At 41.8% G+C, this 23,071-nt stretch overlaps 1 protein-coding gene across 1 annotated transcript; it reads left to right on the top strand.

The window, feature by feature from the left end:
• The first annotated feature begins 21,147 nt into the window (after positions 1-21,147).
• Positions 21,148-22,707, top strand: LOC147441390 (uncharacterized). The gene is made up of 4 exons (XM_086483044.1): positions 21,148-21,680; positions 21,869-21,988; positions 22,074-22,181; positions 22,426-22,707. The coding sequence occupies exons 1-4, from the start codon at positions 21,571-21,573 to the stop codon at positions 22,445-22,447; spliced, it is 360 nt and encodes a 119-aa protein (XP_086339170.1). The 5' UTR covers positions 21,148-21,570; the 3' UTR covers positions 22,448-22,707.
• The last annotated feature ends 364 nt before the right edge of the window (positions 22,708-23,071 follow it).

Below are 23,071 nucleotides of genomic sequence, written 5' to 3'. Positions count from 1 at the left end.
AGCATGCATACTAGTTAAATTTGTGCACAATTAAAAAGAGGACTAGTCTTATAAGACAAAAACATGAGTCATTTAAAAGAAATTTGTACATTTTCTTACTCTAATGTAGCATTGTAAGCATTGAAAAGGTGCATACTATCCTTAAGTTGTACTCCTTGCATCCATCTAGCATCTTCAAAAGGATAATTTTTGAACTTAATAAGATACCATCGGATTATCTTACCATGTCGTAGTACCTTGTCTTCATGCCGAAGGACAGCTTCGGGTTGTAGCACCTCTTCTTGGTCTTCAACTTCGGGAGGATCTTCAATAATTGGTTCAATTGGTGGCTCTCCTTTGTAGGGCTTAAGTAGGCTTACATGAAAGGCATTGTGTATAAGCTAATGGTTGGGCAACTTGAGTTGATAAGTCGTCTCATTGATGGGCTTCAAGATTTGGAAAGGACCATAGTATCTTTTTGCTAGTTTAGCATAATACTTTTGATGGCCCATAGGATTTTTGCCCGTCGTTTTCCTTAATCGAGCCTTAGGAAACTTGAGTAAGACCCAATCATTTTCTTTGAACATTAAGGCTCTTCTGTGCTTATCAGCAGCAACTTTTTGCCTTTGTTGAGAGATGGCTATAGCCTCCCTAATCTTTTGAAAAGATTCTTGTAGGTCACGGCTATACTCATCGGCGGCGAAGATCTTCCCATGTACTTTGAGTAGCAAGGGACTTTTAGGTCTTCCCTCTATGATCTCGAAAGGTGCTTTCCCCGTAGAAGTATGGACAGTATTATTGTAGGCATACTCTACTAGAGGTAAATACTTTTCCCATTGTGAGCGTTGATCTACTTCGGTAACATAAGTCTTGAATAGATCGAGTATCGTAAGATTGGCTATCTCACTTTGGCCATCCGTTTGTGGGTGATAGGCCGAAGAGAAATTCAATCTTGTTCCTAGATTTTCAAAGAGACCTTTCTAGAAATTACTGGTCATTCTAGGATCTCTATCTGACACGATGGATGTGGGTAATCCATGGTGCTTGAAAATCTGAGATATGAAGAGAGTTGCCATTTGATGTGCCTTAATAGTCTTTTTGACAGGAATAAAATGTGCTTGCTTGCTAAACCTGTTGACTATTGTCCATATTCCTGTATTCCCATGGATAGACTTGGGTAATCCAAAGATGAAATCCATGGATATACTCTCCCATGGTGAATTTGGAATAGGCAATGGCTGGAGTAATCCAGGTTGCTTCCCTCTATCATACTTGGTCTTTTGGCATACTACACATTTTGAAACATACTCTTGTATGTCCACTTTCATGGTAGGCCAATAGAAATATGTCTCTACTCCTCGGAGAGTAGGTTGAATACCTCTATGCCCTGCATATGGAGGAGCATGGGATTCATACATAACCTTCTCACGAAGGGAATGGGTAACACATAGCCTATTTCCGTGGAGAAGATAACCATCCTGCAAGGTGAATGGTTCCTCTTTCTTCCCCAAAGCAAGGGCTGACATTATGTCTCTAAAGTCAGGGTCAGTAGCATACTCATCTATCATAGAGGATAGATCATTGTGAGTAGCTATAGACACCGCATTAACTTTTGGTCGTCGTGAAAGTGCATCAGCAACTTGATTGTGCTTACTAGCTATGTGAGAAATATGGAAATTAAATTGCGAAAGAAAATTTGCCCACCTCATTTGTTTGTCAGAAAGCTTGGTTTGCGTCATGAAATACTTGAAACTTTGGTGGTTGGTTCGTAGGATAAATGGAGTCCCCAATAGGTAGTGCTTCCATGTGTCTAGGGCATGTAGAACAGCTAAAAGCTCTTTCTCATAAATGCCCAAGACTCGTTCATCACTATTGAGCCTTCGGCTCTCATATGCTATGGCATGCCCTTCTTGAAGCAAAACCGCTCCAAGGCAATCACCACAAGCATCACATTGGACCTCAAATGGCTTTGAGAGATTTGGAAGCACGAGGATTGGTTGGGAAGTAAGCTTCTCTTTGAGTTTTTCAAAAGCATTTTGCTCCTTAGCAATCCATACAAACTTAACGTTCTTCTTTGTTAAGTCGTGTAGTGGTCCTGCTACTTGAGAGAATTTTTGTATGAAGTGTCTATAGTATGCACACATACCAATAAAGCTTCTTAGCTCATGTAGATTCCTTGGGTTAGGCCATGATTTTATTACCTCTAACTTTGATGGATCCATACGAATACCATCGTGAGAGATAATATGACCTAGATATTGAATCTCTTGAAGGAAGAATTCACTTTTCTTTTGGTTGAGAAAAAGTTTGTTCTCCCTCAAGGCTTGAAAAATCACTTGGAGATGTTGCTTATGTTCCTCCAAAGACTTGGAGTAGATGATGATATCGTCAAAGAACACTCCAGTGAATTTACGATACGGTCTAAAAATTTTCTCCATGAGACGATTGAAAGTAGCTGGTGCATTAGTCAAGCCAAAAGGCATGACTAGATATTCATAAAGACCAAATGTTGTGCGAAACGCGGTCTTTAGGATATCTTCATCCACTATCCTTATTTGATGATAGCCACTCTTAACGTCAATCCTACTGAAGTAGGTAGAGCCTTGTAGCTTATCAAACAGATCTTCTACCCGAGGCACGGGAAATCTGTTTTTGATAGTGATATGGTTTAGTGCTCGATAGTCCACACACATACGGTATGTACCATCTTTCTTTTGCACTAAAAGGACTGGAGAACAAAAGGGAGAGGAACTAGGCCTCACCATCCCTTTGTCTACCAATTCCTGTACTTGCCTCATTATCTCCTCTTGTTGAGCTTGTGAGACTCGATAATAAGGTTCGTTAGGCGGTGAGCTTCCTGGAAGGAGCTCAATACGATGGTCATCATCCCCTCGTTTTGGAGGTAGGTCCATAGGGATATCATCGATGAACACATCTTGGAATCCTTTTAGAAAAGTAGACAAGTCTAACTCTTCTTGATTCCTATCATTTTCATTTGATGAAACATTATTAGCTTTTAGAGACTCTTTGACATAAATCATGTACGCAGACACTGAGCTCTTTATTGATTTATCAAAAGAAAGAGGATTTACAAGTGGAATAGTGCGACCACACTCACTAGCATCTATATACATGTTCTTTCCCCTGTAGGTGAAGTAAATTCTCCTTTCAGGGAACTTCACGTTGGCAGCCATGCGATCAAACCATGGTGCCCCTAGGATAACATCCTGATGTTTTAGAGGAGAGATGAAGAAGTCTTCTTTGTCGACATAGCTTTGGACATGAAGCCTCAACTTACCAATCAAGGGAGTAATGGAGGCTTGTTGTCCCTTGAAAGCTGCATCAACTGTTACTATATCTCCCATCTCAAAAGCTTGAATGCCCAACTTGGTGGCCAACTCTATTGATATGAAGTTGAGAGTAGAGCCTGGGTCAAACAAGATGAAGGCATCATGCTCTCTTACCTTTCCCCATGCATAGGAAAGTGATGATCCTTTGCAATGAGCATCCTCTTTTGGAGCTTCGATGGTGGAAGCCCTAGGAGTCTCATTGCGAGTATTCTTCTTGGGGCAAGAACGATAGCCATGTCCTTGCTCCCCACACTTGAAACACTTATGGTCCTTGCGAAAAGCTTCAAGCTCTTCAGGAGAGAGTTTGTTTTTACCTTTGTAAACTCCCTTCTCCTTGGACCGATTGTTGTTGTTGGAACTGCCTTGGGAATTATTTTGAGCATTGGATTTCCCCTTTGCATCATTTTTATCTTTGTTTTCCATGGGCTTGACATTACGTCTAGCCCCTTGATGGAAATTTATGCGTGAAGCAACCATGGTGTGGTGGATTACTTCGGTAATAGTACCGGGCCGTTGAGAGTTGATGTATTCGGCCATCTCTTCAGGTAATCCCGCACAAAATTGCTGTCTTTGCTCGGCAAAGTCTATCTTTTGAAAGACAGTAGCTTTGAGATGTAAATCCCAAAACTTGTCTACATACTTGTTGATAGACTCATGAGAGAGAAGCTTCAAGCCGCGCCATTCGGTAAGAACTTTATCTTTAGTATCACTTGGAAGAAATTGCTTCATGATGGAAACTCGTAGAGTTTTCCATGTCTTTAGGGCTTCTCCATTGCCACGAAGGCTAGGCCACCATTGACGAGCTGATTTTTGGAAGTGCATAGCTACATGGCGTAGCTTGGAGGACTCTGTGAAGCCCTCATCCCCAAAGGCCGCATCAAATTGCTGGATGAAGGCCAACACTTTGTCGGTAGCACCAAAGGTGCCATCATAGGTGAGAAAAGAGATACTCTTTCCTCCCTCCTTGAACTTCTTTAGCTTTTGTGACCTTCGCCATACAGGAAATGATTTGCGATGACCTCCCCTCTTGTATTCTCTAGGAGAATAGCCATAACTTTCATCGGAAGAGGAGGAAGGTGAAGAAGAAGGAGAAGAGGGTGACCTCTTCCTAGCCCTTTTCTTCCTTTGTTTCCTCTCTTGCCTTTCAGAGTGATGAGAAGAAGGACTATGGGTTGCTCTTTTCCTCTTGGGAGGAGTAGGCGATCGTCTAGACCACCGTCTTCGTGGAGCCACATCTTCAGAAGAACTTAGACTGTCATTGCTTTCTTTCTCTTTGGATTCCTCCTCTCGAATGGGAGAGAGTCTTCTTTTGGGGGTCTCTTCAAGAGGCCTCCTAAGCTCTCTCTCCTCTGGGAGAGGAAGGGAAATTCCATAAGCACGAAGTTGTTGAGTAACTTCGGCTTGCAAAATAGGGTTGCCCATAGCTTGTTGCAACCTAGTGACGAGATAATTCACAAACATGGGAGCATCATTATTAGAACCTTCATGTGCAAAATCAAAGCTATCAATGTTCATTCTACTCTCTTGATTATTGTCAGCCATGTTAACAAAATTTATGTTTATACTTAGTGTATGCTTTGGCAATACAAAACCTTAGTTGCCACTCCTCTTAGCCTTTGAAAATCGGCTCTTAAGTATATACACCCACGGCTCAAAGTAGTTAATTATAGAGAGTAGAGGAGTAGGTCTAACATAGCAGAGTTGCCAACGGCTAGCTCCTTTCGAACTTCTTATGGCTCAATAATGGTAAATCCATAGGCAAGTCTAAAATGACTCCATTATTAAGTCCAAAGCTCCCGAGGTGTGCACCATCCCCCACATAGTGGGCTTAACAAAACTGATATTAGATCCCAGTTCCACTTACTCTATTATAATTAACAACATCAACCATTTATAGGCTACTTAAGGACCTCTCTTCTTAAGCAAGAAAAGAGAAACCAAATGCTCTGATACCAATGTAATGGAATTTTCCTATTCAATTTGAGAGTAGCGGAATTTAATGAGAGTACTTTCAAGAAATGATTTTGTGAGCATAGCGGGTTGACATAATTGAAGATAGCAACATAATCATAGCAATTAGTTAACTTGGCATAGACAATACTTTTGCAAGAGAGAGAATTTAGAGAACATGACAACAGTTGAGGACCGGATTTATGTGGAGCCGTTCCCCCCTCCAATAGGCATTTGTATTATGATTTCTCCCATAAAGAGAGACTTGTTACAATACATTCTTTGTGTTCCTTGTGACCTAGGTGAAGCAATGAAGATGGAAAGCTTCATGCATCACCATCATAGCATAACCTAAACTTGAAGAAAGCTTTAACTATACCAAGCCTCAGTCCCAAGACCTCAAACACCTTCGAAGGTGGAGAGAGCTAGCAGGGAATGAGGGTAGGGAAGAGGAAGAAGAAACATTTCATACGAGAAAGAGCTAGTTCCTCACTTATCATAACTCTTGTGCTAGCATACATAATAGCATAGTAATGAAGAAGAAATAGATGGAAAGCTCAAGCATTGAAGCATGGCTCTTGGATGGATTTGCACTCCATAGCCAAGAGTGTTGGTGTAGGCTCTCAACCTCTACTTGCTTGGAGAAAGAGAGGGAGCTCTTGCATTTTTCATAGTACACAATAATAGTGTTTGTGAGTGTGTGTGTGGGTGAGTATACCCCCTAAGCACCCCCCTAGCTTGCTTGGGTCGACCCCCCCTTGTAGGTCATGCTTGAAGCTCATTGGACCCCTCCAGGCCTAGCCAATCACAAGTAGGAGCCATTACAAGCAACAAGGATAACCTTGGGACAAGTTTCCCCCTTTCCCCTTTGAGAGAGAGGACTTGATAAATGAAAAATCAATTAATTAAATATCCTTTATTATCATTGGACCCCTTGGGTGGCCAACCAATAGGTTTCAGGCACACCATGAGGGCAACATGAGGAGGAACTTGACAAGTGTCCTTGCTGCCTCTTCAAGCTGGGGCTTCCCTTGTGTGTGTGTGTGTGTGTGTGTGTGTGTGTGTGTGTGTGTGTGTGTGTGTGTGTGTGTGTGTGTGTTCTCTCTCATCCCCCCCCCTTGTAGGCTCGCCCCCCTCCTTGTAGGGTTCTTTTTGACTTTGAATGAGCAAGCCCCTTAGTCATCAAGCATGACTAAGCACTTGAAGTATGGGGTATTCCCACAAGCATCTCAGGCAAGCTTCTCAAGGCACCTCAAGCACCTTAATCATGCACCAAGTCAAGCACCTCAAGCATGGAGCCATTCAAGCACCTCAAGCATCTTAATCAAGCACCTCAAGCACGACAAGCACCTCGAGTTTGGGCCGGGTTCCCACCTCAAGCTCAGCCCTAGCTTACCTAAGGTCAAAGGACTTTTACACACATTATTGGAGGTCTTCAATGAAGCTAACCCTAAGGTCTTATGCTCCATTGGTTAGCCTTGCTCTTGATAGACCATCTCCCATTTGGCCCCCTTTACTATTGGCCCCGTGTTGAGATAGATCTATAAGCACATATCTATATCTTAACACTTGTTCCCGTTTATTCTCCCACATTCAGTGATCAATTTAATATGAGAAAATCATTTGGTTTGGTTAGATATTAGATTTTATGACAGAGAGAGAGAGAGAGAGAGAGAGAGAGAGAGAGAGAGAGAGAGAGAGAGAGAAGAAAGCAAAGAGAAAGAGAAAGAGAAAGAGGGGGAGAGAGAGAGAGAGAGAGAGAGAGAGAGAGAGAGAGAGAGAGAGAGAGAGGGAGGGGGGGGTGGAGAAGACAAAAAGAGAGAGGTAGGGGGGGGGGGGATACATATATATATATATATATATATATATATATATATATATATATATATATATATATATAGAGAGAGAGAGAGAGAGAGAGAGAGAGTGAGATAAACAAAGTAGAGAAAATATGACATGAAATGTTATATTAAGAACTAACGTTAGGTTAGACTTAAAATTACATTTAAGATTAGGTTAAATTAAGATCTAAAATTAAATTAGATTACATTGAACTTATATTTAAAGTTTATGCTAAATTTAAAATTAGGCTAAACTTAAGATTTGGTTAAGATTTAGATTAGATTTGAGATTAGGTTAGATTACATTTAGGTTTATGTTCATTTTAAGGTTAGGTTAGATTTAGATTTATGTTAAATTTAAAATTAGGGCAAGATTTAAGATTAGCTAAGTTAGATTACATTTAAGTTTAGGATTTAAGATTAGATTAGATTTAGGTTTATGTTGAGTTTAAAATTAGATTAGATTTAGATTTATGTTAGATTTAATATTAAGACAAGATTTAAGATTAGCTAGGTTAGATTTAAGATTAGATTACATTTAGATTTAAGCTATATTACATTTAGGTTTATGTTAGAATTAAGATTAGATTAGATTTAGATTTATGTTGAATTTAAGATTAGATCAGATCTAGATTTATGTTAGATTGAAGATTAGATTTATGTTAGATTGTAGGGCATGTCAATGAAGGCTTTTCCCAAAGAGCAAACACTAGGTACACAACAATATGTATATTCCCATCAGCATCTAACACCTATGAACTCGCCCACTAACCATGTTCAATTAGCTCAGAATCACCATATGTTCAATTACATTAGATTTAAGATTAGATTTTGGATTTAGTTTTTTTATTAAAGTCTACCTTCGGGATTACGAAAAAAATTTAGAAAAGAGCGAACGGTGATCCCTCTCTTCCTCTCTATGGATGCAACCTTAAGTTGGAAAGATTTCAACGGCATGATCGATACTCAGATTGGAGGCCAACATGTAATGTGCTAACCAATCCCTCAAACAAGGATCTTCTATGAATAGATCTTCGGATGGTGTGCTACGGATTCCTGCAGATTGTGCAGCCTAGAAAAATATAGACGATACATGGCCGGATTTTGCCAAGGGAGCTCAAAATTTGCACATAGGCCTAGCTATGGATGGCGTAAATCCATTTGATCAGAGATCAACATCTTACAGTGTATGTCTCATTGTCATCGTCAACTACAACATTCCCCCGTGGTTGACTACCAAGAAGGGGCACCTGTTTCCAAGCTTGATTGTGTCGGGGCGGTATAAAGTGAAGAATATGGATGTGTATCTTTGTCCACTATTGAAAGAGCTACAACAATTGTGGATTGGCATAAAAGTGGTGGATATGAGCCGACACACAGGTCGACGAAATGCTTTGATCAGAGGCATTCTAATGTGGACCATGCATGACTATCTCGGACTAACGGAATGCTCAGGTGATTTACACTCAAACTCAAACACTATAAATCTTGGTTTTTCTCAAGCTTATCTATTATCATTGTATACATGGAGGGCTTCAAACAAGCGGATACAGAGCATGTGTCACATGTGGACCTAGACTTAATGCACGTCGAGCGCCCTCACTAGAGAAGCAAATCTATGAAGGTCATCAAGCGTATCTTCCAGAGAATCATGAGTTACGCGATGGTTTCTGGGAAAAGAGCCACCGAGGATGTCTGCACAAGCATGGTTAGAGCAGAAGGAGATGTGTGATGACGGTTTGCCCCTAGGGATTAAGAGACTCTCTCTATGGTACGAGTTACCATATTGGCCCAGACTCATGATCAATCACTTACTCGATCCAATGCACATATTCAAGAATGTGGGTAATCTACTGTGGGACCATCTGACCGGCAAGAAAGATACTTTGGGAGCTAGGGTTGACCTTAGGAATGCGGATCGTATGGAGCAATATTGGCCGCAAACAACACCCAATGGATCGATAAAACTCCCTAAAGCGCCATGGATTTTGATAGGAGCCCAAGAACGCAAAGTAAAAGAGACCATTCATTCTATGCGGACCCCTACTGGTGTAATGCACTCGCTCCAAACATGTTTCACTAAAGAAAGGAAGCTTACCGGTTTCAAGTCACACGACTGGCATAAAATGTGTCAGGTATGTTTGAAGTGGAATATATCATAGTGAGAATTGTGTAACAAATTCGTGTGTGGACTTTAATATCATTGCTACACGTGTTTTGCAGTTTATTTTACCAGTGGCCATTGAGGGATGTTTGTCTCCTACGCCCGTAGCACAATCTACAAACCTACAAAGTTGGTGCAATGGATCTCACAAAAGGAGATCAATGTAGACTCCATGCCATTAGCGAAACTAAACACTGCGGAGGAATTCCTCTACACAGGAATTCCTCCCCCTTTATGAGTCCCTCTCTCTCTCTCTCTCTCTCTCTCTCTCTCTCTCTCTCTCTCTCTCTCTCTCTCTCTCTCTCCCCACAAGAATCCCTTTCCCTATTATCTATAGTATAGATTATAACTTGTCCATGTTTTCTTCTCCATTCAATATTAAGATTATATGTTCCTGTGCTTAATGCAGGTATGGATGATGATGAGTTTCTTTCTTCTTTGTCACTCGAGCAGATCATCGCTCTAGAGCACCATCACGTCGTTCCACTCCTTCAGCGTCCCCCTCTGTTTTGGAGCATTCAGTGCACTCCAAAGCTTTGGTGTCAACAAGACAATCTTCACACTCGTTTAGGCACCAATGCTCTAGTGGTGGACGGTGGCGGTTGTTGTGGGGATGTTGTCATTGATTCCTCGACCTCACCTTGTGTTTGACAAGGCTCCTTACCTTCCCCTTCTTTACCCGCCCCACGCCAGCCACGATATCGCCATCTATGCCAGGTTTTGCACGTGTATCGGCCGATCCTGGCTACACACCACTAGCTACTCCTCTAAGAGTCACCCCAGTCTTGACACTCCTCACTTTGGGGCCCAGACTCTTGTCAAGACACCTGCCGTCCGTACCCCCATCAAGATGCCGCTAGAGACCCTTGCCAAGACACTGAGGTTCACACTTCACAGGCGAGACGGCTTGCCGTACTCAGTCGACATCAGCGGCACGGCATCATCTTGGATTATGAAGGCAAGAAGGTGATCTCGAGCATGCACGGTCTTTGCTCGCAGGTGTTTCGACACTACATACTAAACACCTGGAGTGAAGTGCCAAATGAAGTAAAAGACAGAGTCATCAGCATGATGCATGACAAGTTTCTCGTCTCAAGTGCGAAAACTTGTGGATGAGCGCTTCAATGAAGACCTAATGAAGGTTTAAATGCACAAATACTGCAAGTACAAGCGTTTTGAAGTACACAAATCAATAAAGCATGGGTGGAACAGACCAGATTGGCTGGCCAAAGAAGATTGGAAGAATGCAAAGTGAGCAGCACGCAAGAATCCTGACAAGTGGAAGCAACAAAAGGAGGCAGCCAAAGCGCGAGTAGAGGCAGGAAACTCGCACCACTTGGGGAGCGGCGAGTGGGCATCATTTGAGGCCGATTTTGTAAGTGTTTTTGCATTGCTCTTTAGGTTTGGTAGTTACGTCTATTTGTACTTTTAAATTCTAACATAATGGATTCTTTGTATGTTTTGAACAGTGGTTGATGATAGGACATGACCCCACACCGTACGAGCGCGAGCACGCAAGCAGAAAGGGCTTAAACGCCCTGATGGACATTCTGAGTTCTTGCGGCGGCATGGTTTGTATTTCACTTTACTATTTTACATTTGTTGTATTTTAATGATAAGCTAAGAAAATAGATTGTTTTGTAATTATATATTTATACTACAGAAAGTCTTACTATTTTTGTTGCAGAATCCGAAAGATGCGTCGCTTGGACGTGGTGGCAAAAAGCTGGCCAACAATCTTCAAGCAAATTCCACCAATGTCGTCATTTTCGACGCCCTTATAGCGCACAAAGGCCTGAAGCCAAATTTTCAAAACTTCCAAAGGCTTTGCTACAGAGGTCCAAAGACCCAAAACCCGTGTGCCAAAGCAAGACTCCGAGAAAAAACCTAATCTCAAACATAAAAAAATCCCGTCTAAAGATCATATACCCAAATGCCCATAACATGTCCCTAACTTGTCAGACATGAGCCCAAATTGGACCCGACCAGCACCCCAATATCAAGACCCACAATTCAAGCACTAGTTTCAAACTGCAAAAATCCAATTTTTTTATTTATAACATCAAGTTGTCAAGCATTCTTGATTTTCAAAACCCGTAAATATGCATCAGTGAAGCTAATTTGGTTGTATTGGCTCCATTTTGGGTCGATGTGATTAAATCCCAATCAAATTCAAGTTGATGTTCAAATCAAACCGGGCTATTTGGCCTTGTTCTCACATGAAACACTTTTGACCCCCCATCTTCTAGCACACACTTGGTTTTATGTCATATAGTTACTATTTGTATCATGTTTTTTTCAAGGTGTCCTAATTTTGTATACACAAAACATTCTTTTGCTGGTTTTGTAACCTGTAGCCGGTGGTCTTGCAATTTGTGCTTGGAAGTGTGACTACATGAGAGTGCAGTCAGCACAGGAGAAGAAAAACCCTGTAACCCCTCCAACCACCGGGTGGTACTGGGCTCTTAGTTCACTCATGAACACATAGCTCACAATGTCGAGCGACTCCACATTTAGTCCACACGGGCATCACATACACTCACAAAATTTGCAATTGACATGAACACTCAATTCACCCATGAAACACTTTTCATAATGTCTATTGAGTTCACATTGACTTTACATGCAACTCACAATAGCCGCAATAATAACCACGACGTGCACATTTCACTCCTAGGTCAATAACCGAATTCGACCTCACATGGGTTCAAATGACCTGACAGAAGACAAATGAAAAGGAGCATGGATCAAGTGTGGTGGTTGCCTATTGGCCCAAAAGGAAACTGTGAGTTTCTGGACCCACACAAACATTGGCGACCCCCCCCCCCCGGAAGAAAGGCATTGCCACTCACTTTTCAGAGGCACTTGTGGATCTTGCACTTGGAAACCTCAGCTTGAGGCTGTGCGCATAGAGCTCTACCAACAAGCCACAACTCATTGAACGACAAACTATGCAAAAATAATCTTCATCTTCCTGCCTCCGCCTCTTGTTAGAGAGGCTTTAGGTGGCATATGAAAAGCGAGTCGTCTTCCACCGCCTAGTCTAAACCCATCCATAGAGAATCAAGATTACCCCTTTGCTGGCACCTTGTAAAGTGGACCACTAATCCCTTATGGGTGGGACTTCGTTATCTGTGGGACAATGCTCGAGAAAAGATAGGTTCACTTTATCCAAAGCCTTTTCACGATGAAAAATGGCCGGTTCAAATTTGGGCAAGAAGGTTCTCAAGCCGCTTCAAACTATGGAATTTTTAGTTATAATATAAAATTTTTAGTGTGATTATCCCTCTCAAATTTAGAGTTACACCTGCTCATATGCGTGTGGAAAGGTTCCAAAGTTGGGCCCCCAGGGATGAGGAGACTCTCTCTATGGTATGAGTTACCAATTGGCCCAGACTCATGATCAATCACTTGCTCGATCCAATGCACATATTCAAGAATGTGGGTAATCTACTGTGGGACCATCTGACCGGCAAGAAAGATACTTTGGGAGCTAGGGTTGACCTTAGGAATGTGGATCGTATGGAGCAATATTGGCCGCAGACAACACCCAATGGATCGATAAAACTCCCTAAAGCGCCATGGATTTTGATAGGAGCCCAAGAACGCAAAGTAAAAGAGACCATTTGTTCTGTGCGGACCCCCACTGGTGTAATGCACTCGCTCCAAACATGTTTCACTAAAGAAGGGAAGATAACCGGTTTCAAGTCACACCAGTGGCATAAAATGTGTCAGGTATGTTTGAAGTGGAATATATCATAGTGAGAATTGTGTAACAAATTCGTGTGTGGACTTTAATATCATTGCTAGACATGTTTTGCAGTTTATTTTACCAGTGGCCATTGAGGGATGTTTGTCTCTTACGTCCGTAACACAATCTACAAACCTACAAAGTTGGTGCAATGGATCTCACAAAAGGAGATCAATGTAGACTCCATACCATTAGCGAAACTAACACTGCGGAGGAATTCCTCTACACAGGAATTCCTCCCCCTTTATGAGTCTCTCTCTCTCTCTCTCTCTCTCTCTCTCTCTCTCTCTCTCTCTCTCTCTCTCTCTCTCTCTCTCTCTCTCTCTCCACAAGAATCCCTTTCTCTATTATCTATAGTATAGATTATAACTTGTCCATGTTTTCTTCTCCATTCAATATTAAGATTATATGTTCCTGTGCTTAATGCAGGTATGGATGATGATGAGTTTCTTTCTTCTTTGTCACCCCAGCAGATCATCGCTCTAGAGCCCCATCACATCGTTCCACTCCTTCAGCGTCCCCCTCTGTTTTGGAGCATTCAGCGCACTCCAAAGCTTTGGTGTCAACAAGACAATCTTCACACTCGTTTAGGCACCAACGCTCTAGTGGTGGACGGTGGCGGTTGCTGTGGGGATGTTGTCATTGATTCCTCGACCTCACCTTGTGTTTGACGAGGTTCCTTACCTTCCCCTTCTTTACCCGCCCCCACGCTAGCCACGATATCGCCATCTATGCCAGGTTTTGCACGGGTATCGGCCGATCCTGGCTACACACCACTAGCTACTCCTCTGAGAGTCACCCAGTCTTGACACTCCTCACTTTGGGGCCCAGACTCTAGTCAAGACACCTGCCGTCGGTACCCCCATCAAGATGCCACTAGAGACCCCTGCCAAGACACTAAGGTTCACACTTCACAAGCGAGACGGCTTGCCGTACTCAGTCGACATCAACGGCACGGCATCATCTTGGATGACGAAGGCAAGAAGGTGATCTCGAGCATGCACGGTCTTTGCTCTCAGGTGTTTCGACACTACATACTAAACACCTGGAGTGAAGTGCCAAATGAAATAAAAGACAGAGTCATCAGCATGATGCATGACAAGTTTCTCGTGTCAAGTCCGGAAACTTGTGGATGAGCGCTTCAATGAAGACCTAATGAAGGTTCGAATGCACAAATACTGCAAGTACAAGCGTTTTGAAGTACACAAAGCAATAAAGCATGGGTGGAACAGACCAGATTGGCTGGCCAAAGAAGATTGGAAGAATGCAAAGTGAGCAGTACGCGAGAATCCTGAAAAGTGGAAGCAACAAAAGGAGGCAGCCAAAGCGCGAGTAGAGGCAGGGAACTTACATTTGTTGTATTTTAATGATAAGCTAAGAAAATAGATTGTTTTGTAATTATATATTTATACTACAGAAAGTAATCTTATTGTTTTTTTTGCAGAATCCGACAGATGCGTCGCTTGGACGCGATGAGACGTTTGATTAGCGATGTTAATCTACCCGTAGTCAAATAGCATTAGTTTTCTTTTGTCATAGCATGTATAATGACATGACGTGTATACATCCTTTTGTAACAATTGAGAAACCATGTATTTTCTCAATAATGACAATTGTGTTGTAACTATTACATTTTCAAAGCCTAACGATCAAGTGATTTTGCCTATGATGTGTATAATTGTCATTGATTTACTTTTGTCAATTTACTTTAGTCCAATTATTTTTCTCAGTTTTGTATCTTTATTCTGCAAACAATACTATGCATGATGGAGTTAATGGATATATTGTCTTGTGGGTGACTACTTTGGGTCTAAACCTTGCACTTTCTTTCAAAGGTGAGTCTGGGCTTATCTTGAATTTATTTAGGTTTACTCTATTCTGGAAACATTCAAGATGGTTGATGGGTGACAGGGCATTTAATGCCCTGCCACCCAAAAAACTTTACTCTTGGGCATCGCTATCAGTGTTTCTATATAAGGTTCTACAACGTCGCTATAAGCGTCGCTACAGAAGGACTGTAAGCGTCACTATATATAGCAACGCATATAGCGATGGTTATAGCGACGTTCCCGTAGCGACGGTCTTAGCGACACCGAGAAGTATAAAAACCCAATGTATTTCTGTCTCTAAAAGCGTCACAAGTGCACATAACCTCTTGTAGTGTTTTCAAACCATAATATATAGAGTACACTATTCCCTAGGCTTTACACTAAGGTCTATGGGAGAATTCAAGGGTTGCCTATGAGGAGGCACCAAAGGGCATGGGAAATCTATAAAAGGAGTCTATTTTTGTAATCAAGGGATCAAGCAATAATGTGAGAAGTTAGTTTCATGTCTCTCTTGTGTCTACTCTCTCTCATGCTCGTGCTCTAACTGCCAATATCTCTCTCTAGCTCCCCCTCTTACACTTTGGCGATCCTGCAGTGGTGCTTGAATATATGTAGGCAAAATGAACCCAGTCGGTTACATCAGTTGGTCAGGAGTGCTCCTTGCACAGGGTGTGTGATCAAACCTTGCAAGGCTGCATGTTTTCCATCAAGAAGTTGTTGCAGTAAAATTGTTTTCTTGACCCCTACATCAACGAGGTGGGTATTGAACCCTTGGCGCATTCCTTCAACTCAAGGGCACAACCGCTTGGGTAATGCCGTTTCATGTTATATCTGCCACATTTAATACTTTATAATCAAGATATTTTGTGTGAGCACCACATAGAAAGCATTTGGAAACAAGGCTCTACTGTGTTGTCCAAGAATCTCTCCATTGTGCATCGATTGGCATTAAACCGACAATTAGACGGTGATTGAACATAATTTTTGATGTATGGGTCTTATGCAACATGGGAAAAAACACTCGTCTCCTTGCACGCTCTGAGGGGACTGAACAGATGACATTTTTAACGCCACACTGAGGAACACACTGAGGAACAACCACCACAGTAGCATTGTTTCATATCTATATTTTGTGATAACATAAAATTATTGTTATCTTTTTTTTGCCAAAACCCCATCAAAATTGCCATGTACATAGGATGAGAGGTTGTGGTGGTTACAATGGTGAATTTGTGCTCGCAAGGAGCCATGCTCAATCCTTCTCTGCTGCAAATTTTGCTAACCTCTACAAAGGAAAAACCCAGTTTTCTTAACTTGCCTGCTTTGAAGGTATTAAACCCATGACTGGCAGTTGCATTTGGATTTTTTTTTTAGTGCCACCTGTAGGTTAACTTCTTGAGGTTGTCACCTTTAGAGATTCTTTGTGCCCCATCCGAGTCGCTTCTCTGAGTATTGACATTAAGCTAGTTCCAGATAGCTATGCTATAGATGCCCGTATCGGTGACCCGCTAACATTGGCGCCCGCATCGGTGTAGTGCCAAGGAAAGTGATCCGTATGTGGTGAGTGACATAGCCTAGCTTAGATTTTACTTTAGAGACCTTTGATTTTTATTTCCATTCCATTTACACTTTAGTAGTCAGGAAGTTAGACACGTGGTTCAGTGCTTGGTAAAGGCTAGAAGTCGAGGACTTTTAGTCTCTACCAAGTGAGAGGACTTCTAGATATATTCTTGAGAGGTATTGGGCGTTTTTTTTAATGGTTTGAAAGTACTATTCCATCATCCATTTTTCTTTTATTTTTGTACCATTTGTTGGTTTTTGTTCATAGTATTTATTTAGTACTTGGGGGTAGGTCAGGGAACATCTAAAACCATCAAATTGGGCAGAAAACATGAGGAAAAAAACTACTAGAGTCATATTCTGGTATTCCTAAACTCTAAAATTTTAAAAAATTGATGGTTAGAACTTAAAAGCCGATACAAAATCAGAAATAAGTGCAAAAAGGGGTAAACCAAGCCAAGGACAATTGATCTGGGAAGTTTCAAGCCAATTGATGTAGGAACATGGATCACGATCCATGGCCCCTGAGACATTTTAGGCAGAAACTGATAACAGAGGGTCCTGAAAGGTTCTAAATCATTGAATATACACTTTTGGTGACGAATTGACACATTAAATTCATCCAAATGTAGAAATTGAGAAAACAAACTTCACAGTCCTTGGAAATTGGTGAAAATTTGGGCCATAATGAATTTTTGGAATTTAAACCCAAAAATAAGTGAAAATCTAACCTCTATAGGGTGTATGCATACAGCTGACTAAATTTCATATTCAAAAGTGGTAAAACATGGAGAGAACATGGATCGCAATCCATGACTCCTTTGATCATATGGAGATAAGATTTGAGCAGTGGGTAGTTGATAACAACTGGGGTTACTTTTGTAAAGGTCATCATAGCAAAAAAACAACAAAACATTGACCAAATCACCAAAAGACCGACTACAAGTCAAAAAAAACCACAAGGCATATATAAAAATTTGTTTTTGATCAACAAAATGTTTTCCAAAATCCAAAAACGAGCTGTGGGATAGACTCCTTAGATTGCAAGTAATCACCAAGACATGTTTCGGGTTCAGATTTGGTGGAGCATGGATCATGATCCATGACCTCCTGTTGAGTTTTTGGACAGAGACCATACACTCTTGTAGCAGAGACCAATACAAACAAATTGTGGAAAAGTAAAGGTATCAAAATACTTCAAGAAGTGGGTCAAAAAAAGGCAAGAGTCGTTCAAGGCCAAAAACTATCAAACATATCTAGGAATTTGACTTTTGGTGATCTAAAGGAATCCAACCCACATAGCAAGGATCAAGGAACTATGAGGGACCCGTGTTCCAAGTTTCATTACATTTTGACATTGAGGTACATGGATCGCAATCCATGTCTCCTTGTCATAGATTGAACATCGAGCTATTTTGTGACATGCATAGTGGGTCGAGCCACTCATGAGCAACCAATAATGCCACCAATTGTTTATTACAAGAAACATGTAGAAACCCCGTGGGATTCACCATGGAAAACTTACCGCACCACGTAAGTGCAGGGGAGGGGGGTTTTTTACAAGTTACATAAGGGTATAAGTTAGGGGCAGGTCCCCAATAATTTATCTCCCAAGCTAAAAAGTAAGGAAGGGGGGTATCAATTTTTTTTTTCCGAGCGGGGAAGCGGGGGGGGAGAGTGAGAAAAGGGGGAAATGAGAGGAAGTTTTTGTGTTTCAATATCATGGCTTCCCAAAAGAGTGCTCTCTAACTTGTGAGTCAATAGCTATAAAGATACATGCAAGAACTAACATTGCTTTGTATCAATTTATTGTTTTGTGATATAGTTCATGGATGAGAGATGAAAGCTATAAAGAGTTTTTATAGTTGTAAATTTACATGGAGAACCTAACACAGCTTTATTACCATGTTTTTTGATTAATAATGTGTATTGATTTTGAAGCTAAAGCGGGACCCAAAACTACTCAAACTCTTCCCCAGGCCTTGGTTACATCAAAGATCCCCTGAACACGAGCAAGAATTCTTCCAAGCTCCTCACAACACAAGCAAGCCTCCTTCCCTCTTTCAATTTCCCAAAAGAGATCTCCAAGAGAGCCCATGAATCCTTAGAGAGAGAGAGAGAGAGAGAGAGAGAGAGAGAGAGAGAACAAAGAAAGCCCATGAATCCTCAGAGAGAGAGAGAGAGAGAGAGAGAGAGAGAGAGAGAGACAACAAAGAAAAAATTAATCCTTCCCTTCACTTCTAATACACCAAGAGCAGGAGAGCTCACATAGGTCGAGAGGCAAGGAAGTTCCCCCTTTCCTTGTCTATAAATGAAAACTCTTCCCACAAGAGTAAGAGCATTTCCTCTAAAGACATCCCAAAAGATCCTAAATAACCCCCAATCCTCTTGTCCAAGATCATGAGAGAGCACCACAACATAAAAAAAGTGTAAGAGATTTTAGTTCTTCTTCTTATCTTCTCCAAGAGAGAGAGAGGAAGCAACAAAGCAAACATTGAAACAAAGTAGGTTCTTCAACTCTCGACGAGAGAGCTTCCCAAGAGCGTAGCCATCCTTCATCCTTCCCAAGACTCCATCCCTCTCTTGATATGATGGATGGCCATTCATTGGTCCCAAATCCCAATTACTTTATCAAACCTATTATTTGGTTGCCCTATTTGTGGCAAAATGCTGGCCAATCTTCAAGCAAATTCCACCAATGTAGTCATTTTCGACGCCCTTATAGTGCACAAAGGCCTGAAGCCAAATTTTCAAAACTTCCAAAGGCTTTGCTACAGAGGTCCAAAGACCCAAAACCCGTGTGCCAAAGCAAGACTCCGAGAAAAAACCTAATCTCAAACATACACAAATCCCGTCTAAAGATCATATACCCAAATGCCCATAACATGTCCCTAACTTGTCAGACATGAGCCCAAATTGGACCCGACCAGCCCCCCAATCTCAAGACCCACAATGAAAGCACTAGTTTCAAACTGCAAAAATCCAATTTTTTTATTTATAACATCAAGTTGTCAAGCATTCTTGATTTTCAAAACCCGTAAATATGCATAAGTGAAGCTAATTTGGTTGTATTGGCTCCATTTTGGGTCGATGTGATTAAAGCCCAATCAAATTCAACTTGATCTTCAAATAAAACCGGGCTATTTGGCCTTGTTCTCACTTGAAACACTTTTGACCCCCCATCTTCTAGCACACACTTGGTTTTATGTCATATAGTTACTATTTGTATCATGTTTTTTTCAAGGTGTCCTAACTTTGTATACACAAAACATTCTTTTGCTGGTTTTGTAACCTGTAGCCGGTGGTCTTGAAATTTGTGCTTGGAAGTGTGACTACATGAGAGTGCAATCAGCACAGAAGAAGACAAAACCCTGTAACCCCTCCAACCACCTGGTGGGACTGGGCTCTTAGTTCACTCATGAACACATAGCTCACAATGTCGAGCGAGCCCACATTTAGTCCACACGGGCATCACATACACTCACAAAATTTGCAATGCACATGAACACTCGATTCACCCATGAAACACTTTTCATAATGTCTATTGAGTTCACATTCACTTTACATGCAACTCACAATAGCCGCAATAATATCCACGACGTGAACATTTTACTCCTAGTTCAATAACCCAATTCGCCCTCACATGGGTTCAAATGACCCGACGGAAGACAAATGAAAAGAAGCATGGATCAAGTGTGGTGGTTGCCTATTGGCCCAAAAGGAAAGTGTGAGTTTCAGGACCCACACCAACATTGGCGACCCCCCCCCCCGGAAGAAAGGCATTGCCACTCACTTTTCAGAGGCACTTGTGGATCTTGCACTTGGAAACCTCATCTTGAGGCTGTGTGCGTAGAGCTCTACCAACAGGCCACAACTCATTGAATGACAAACTATGCGAAAATAATCTTCATCTTCCTGCGTCCGCCTCTTGTGAGAGAAGCTTTAGGTGGCGTATGAAAAGCGAGTCGTCTTCCACCGCCTAGTGTAAACCCATCCATAGAGAATCAAGATTACCTCTTTGCTGGCACCTTGTAAAGTGGACCACTAATCCCGGGACTTTGTTATCTATGGGACAATGCTCGAGAAAAGATAGGTTCACTTTATACAAAGCCTTTTCACGATGAAAAATGGCCGGTTCAAATTTGGGCAAGAAGGTTCTCAAGCCGCTTCAAACTATGGAATTCTTAGTTATAATATGAGATTTTTAGTGTGATTATCCCTCTCAAATTTAGAGTTAAACCTGCTCATATGCGTGTGGAAAGGTTCCAAAGTTGGGTCCACAAAAAATGTTTCTCGAGCCTTGCTATGGGACCCCTTCCCATTGCCCAAACAACTCATGGAAGCTACATCATCTGCAACTTTAAAATGAAGTTATGCCTTCGCTTCTTGTGAACAACAGCACGGAAGCAGGTGAGAGGAGATCGCTCTGCTGTTGGGCGCATCTGAACTTGGCCATAGCCTCAGATGGGAAAGCTCCATGGGCAAGGGCTGAACCTCAGGCCCACTACTTGAAATAAGAGACGTTATAGGTCGAGTACCTTTTTGTGACAATGAGAGTAGCTTTTAATAAATTAAAGTGTGGCTTGAGTGGAGCTATGGGTAAAGCCTACCCCCATAATGCCTGGTCCCATGGGCTTCGGTGAATCGATAGTGTGTGTTTACCCTTGAGGCACCCTAAAGTTCAACTTTCCCTCCTAGTTTTTTGGCCTGTTTTGGTGAGTTCCCTCCTAAATTCTAATTTTTCCCTCTTAAATTCTAATAATTTTCATCTCTTCGTCACTAAGACCAATGACGCCCATCTCTCTCTCTCTCTCTCTCTCTCTCTCTCTCTCTCTCTACACTCTCTGTTCTGTTTGTTAGGCCAGGAGCGATCTGCAGGGGGGATTTCATGATATGTCGGTGGTTTAGCTCCAGCTTGGAGTCTCGGCAAGGTGCAAGTTATCTCAAGCCTCCCCGCCAGCCATAGATCCTGCAGGACACTCTGAGCCAAGCACGAAAGCACCATGAAACCCCAGATCAACCATCTAGAGGGCTCCCCAGCCCATTGTGTGTCCACTAAAGTTGCCCCCTAATGCTCCCGAGCTAGGGTTTGGATCTTGCATTGTGCAAGCATCGCGATGGGCCTGTGTGCAAGCAGCTGTTGTGCATGGGCGCCATTCATCTTGGACTTAGGATTGCGGTGCTCATCTTGGGGCCTTGTTTCCTGCACTATAGAGATCCCAAACGGCATTTCAGCCTAACTGTGTTGCGTGCATGGTAATTGCAAGTTGTTGTGGGCGTCCCACTTCGGGGTTCTCGTATAGAGCGAGCTCTAAGCTTATGTGCACATTACTAGAGCCAGTAGTCGTCTGTACTGCCTGTGGAGTTTTCTAGGGTGATTTTGCGGTTTTTGTGTGCGGGCTCCTAGAGCCCATCTTGTCTTCATTCTTTTGTTGTCGAAGTAGGTACCTTTCTGTTGAGGATGCAAATGCGGGACAGAAGGTTGGCCTAGTATTTACAAGTGTTCTACTCGGTATCTTGTATATCAGTCTCAGGATCTGTAAAGATGCATGTATTTTTACCAGGTTAGGAGGTCTCTATTTGTTTTAGCAGGTTTCTATGCTGTAGATTTTGTCTAACGTCTTTGTTTTGCTTCTGGTTCACATTCAGGGATAGCTACAGGAATTGCAGGCATCTGGATGTAGAACAATGGAGTCTCACATACAGGGACAAGCAGCCACAATACGTTTTGAGGGATCCACTACTTCAGATCTACATGTCGGTGCTTGTTTGGACCTCTTTTCACTTTTTTCTCTGTGGTTTTTTGGTACTTTAGGTTGTCATCATGTGGACTAGCTAGATAATGGGAGTGGTAGTTCATGTAGGAAGATTAGCTTGATGGAACTTTGGGACATTGTGTTACTTGAGAATCTACATTGATATGCTAGCTTTTGTTTCACCATCCCTGCTGGTTAATTTTTACTCATCAGGATTTGCACATGACACTTGGTTCCTTGTGCAGGGGCGGTACCAAACTTGCTTGATCTTCATATTTGCAGGCTATTGTTTGCTCGATGTGTAGACTCTCATGTTTGTATGTGCATCACCTTAACCAGAGGCTCCAGGACCTTGTTATGTCGCGAATTGTACTGCTACAATATGAGCTCATTGAATGTTTCAGTGAGCCTTTTAGTCTTTGTTTTTGTACGCAATTATGTAAATGTAAATATAACCTGCTAGAATGGAATTTGTAGAATTTGAGTCGTGCAGTAATGTGCAATGTATGAAGCATTGTTCGAAAGTTTGTCTATCTATTTATGAATCACATGTCATTTTTTATGGTTTGATTTTTCCCACCGAGTCTTGTTTTTTAGTTTATGTACAATATCTAAACTTAAGAGCAATATTGTCTATATACTTATAGAGCTTCCTCTCTCTCAGAGCTCTTTATTCATTGTTTGGGTTGAGGAACTTTGCCGAAGGGCATTGAAATACTTGACAGTTGAAAGCCCAACTAGATCGATTGCCAATCTCATGAGAATGGGTAGTCAAGTGAAACTGCTCTATCTCTTTTGCATGTCATAGTTTACAGTCAAGAAGCTAATCATAGGCTTTAAAATGTTCAAACCTTTTTTCTAGTCTCAAAATTTGTGTGGAAGTTGGCATTC

This window comes from Adiantum capillus-veneris, chromosome 15, assembly GCF_014529385.1.
Source record: "Adiantum capillus-veneris isolate H3 chromosome 15, ASM1452938v2, whole genome shotgun sequence".
NCBI lineage: Eukaryota > Viridiplantae > Streptophyta > Polypodiopsida > Polypodiales > Pteridaceae > Adiantum > Adiantum capillus-veneris.
The sequence above is the reverse complement of the archived record's forward strand: the minus strand, read 5'-3'. Positions and strand labels throughout refer to the sequence as shown.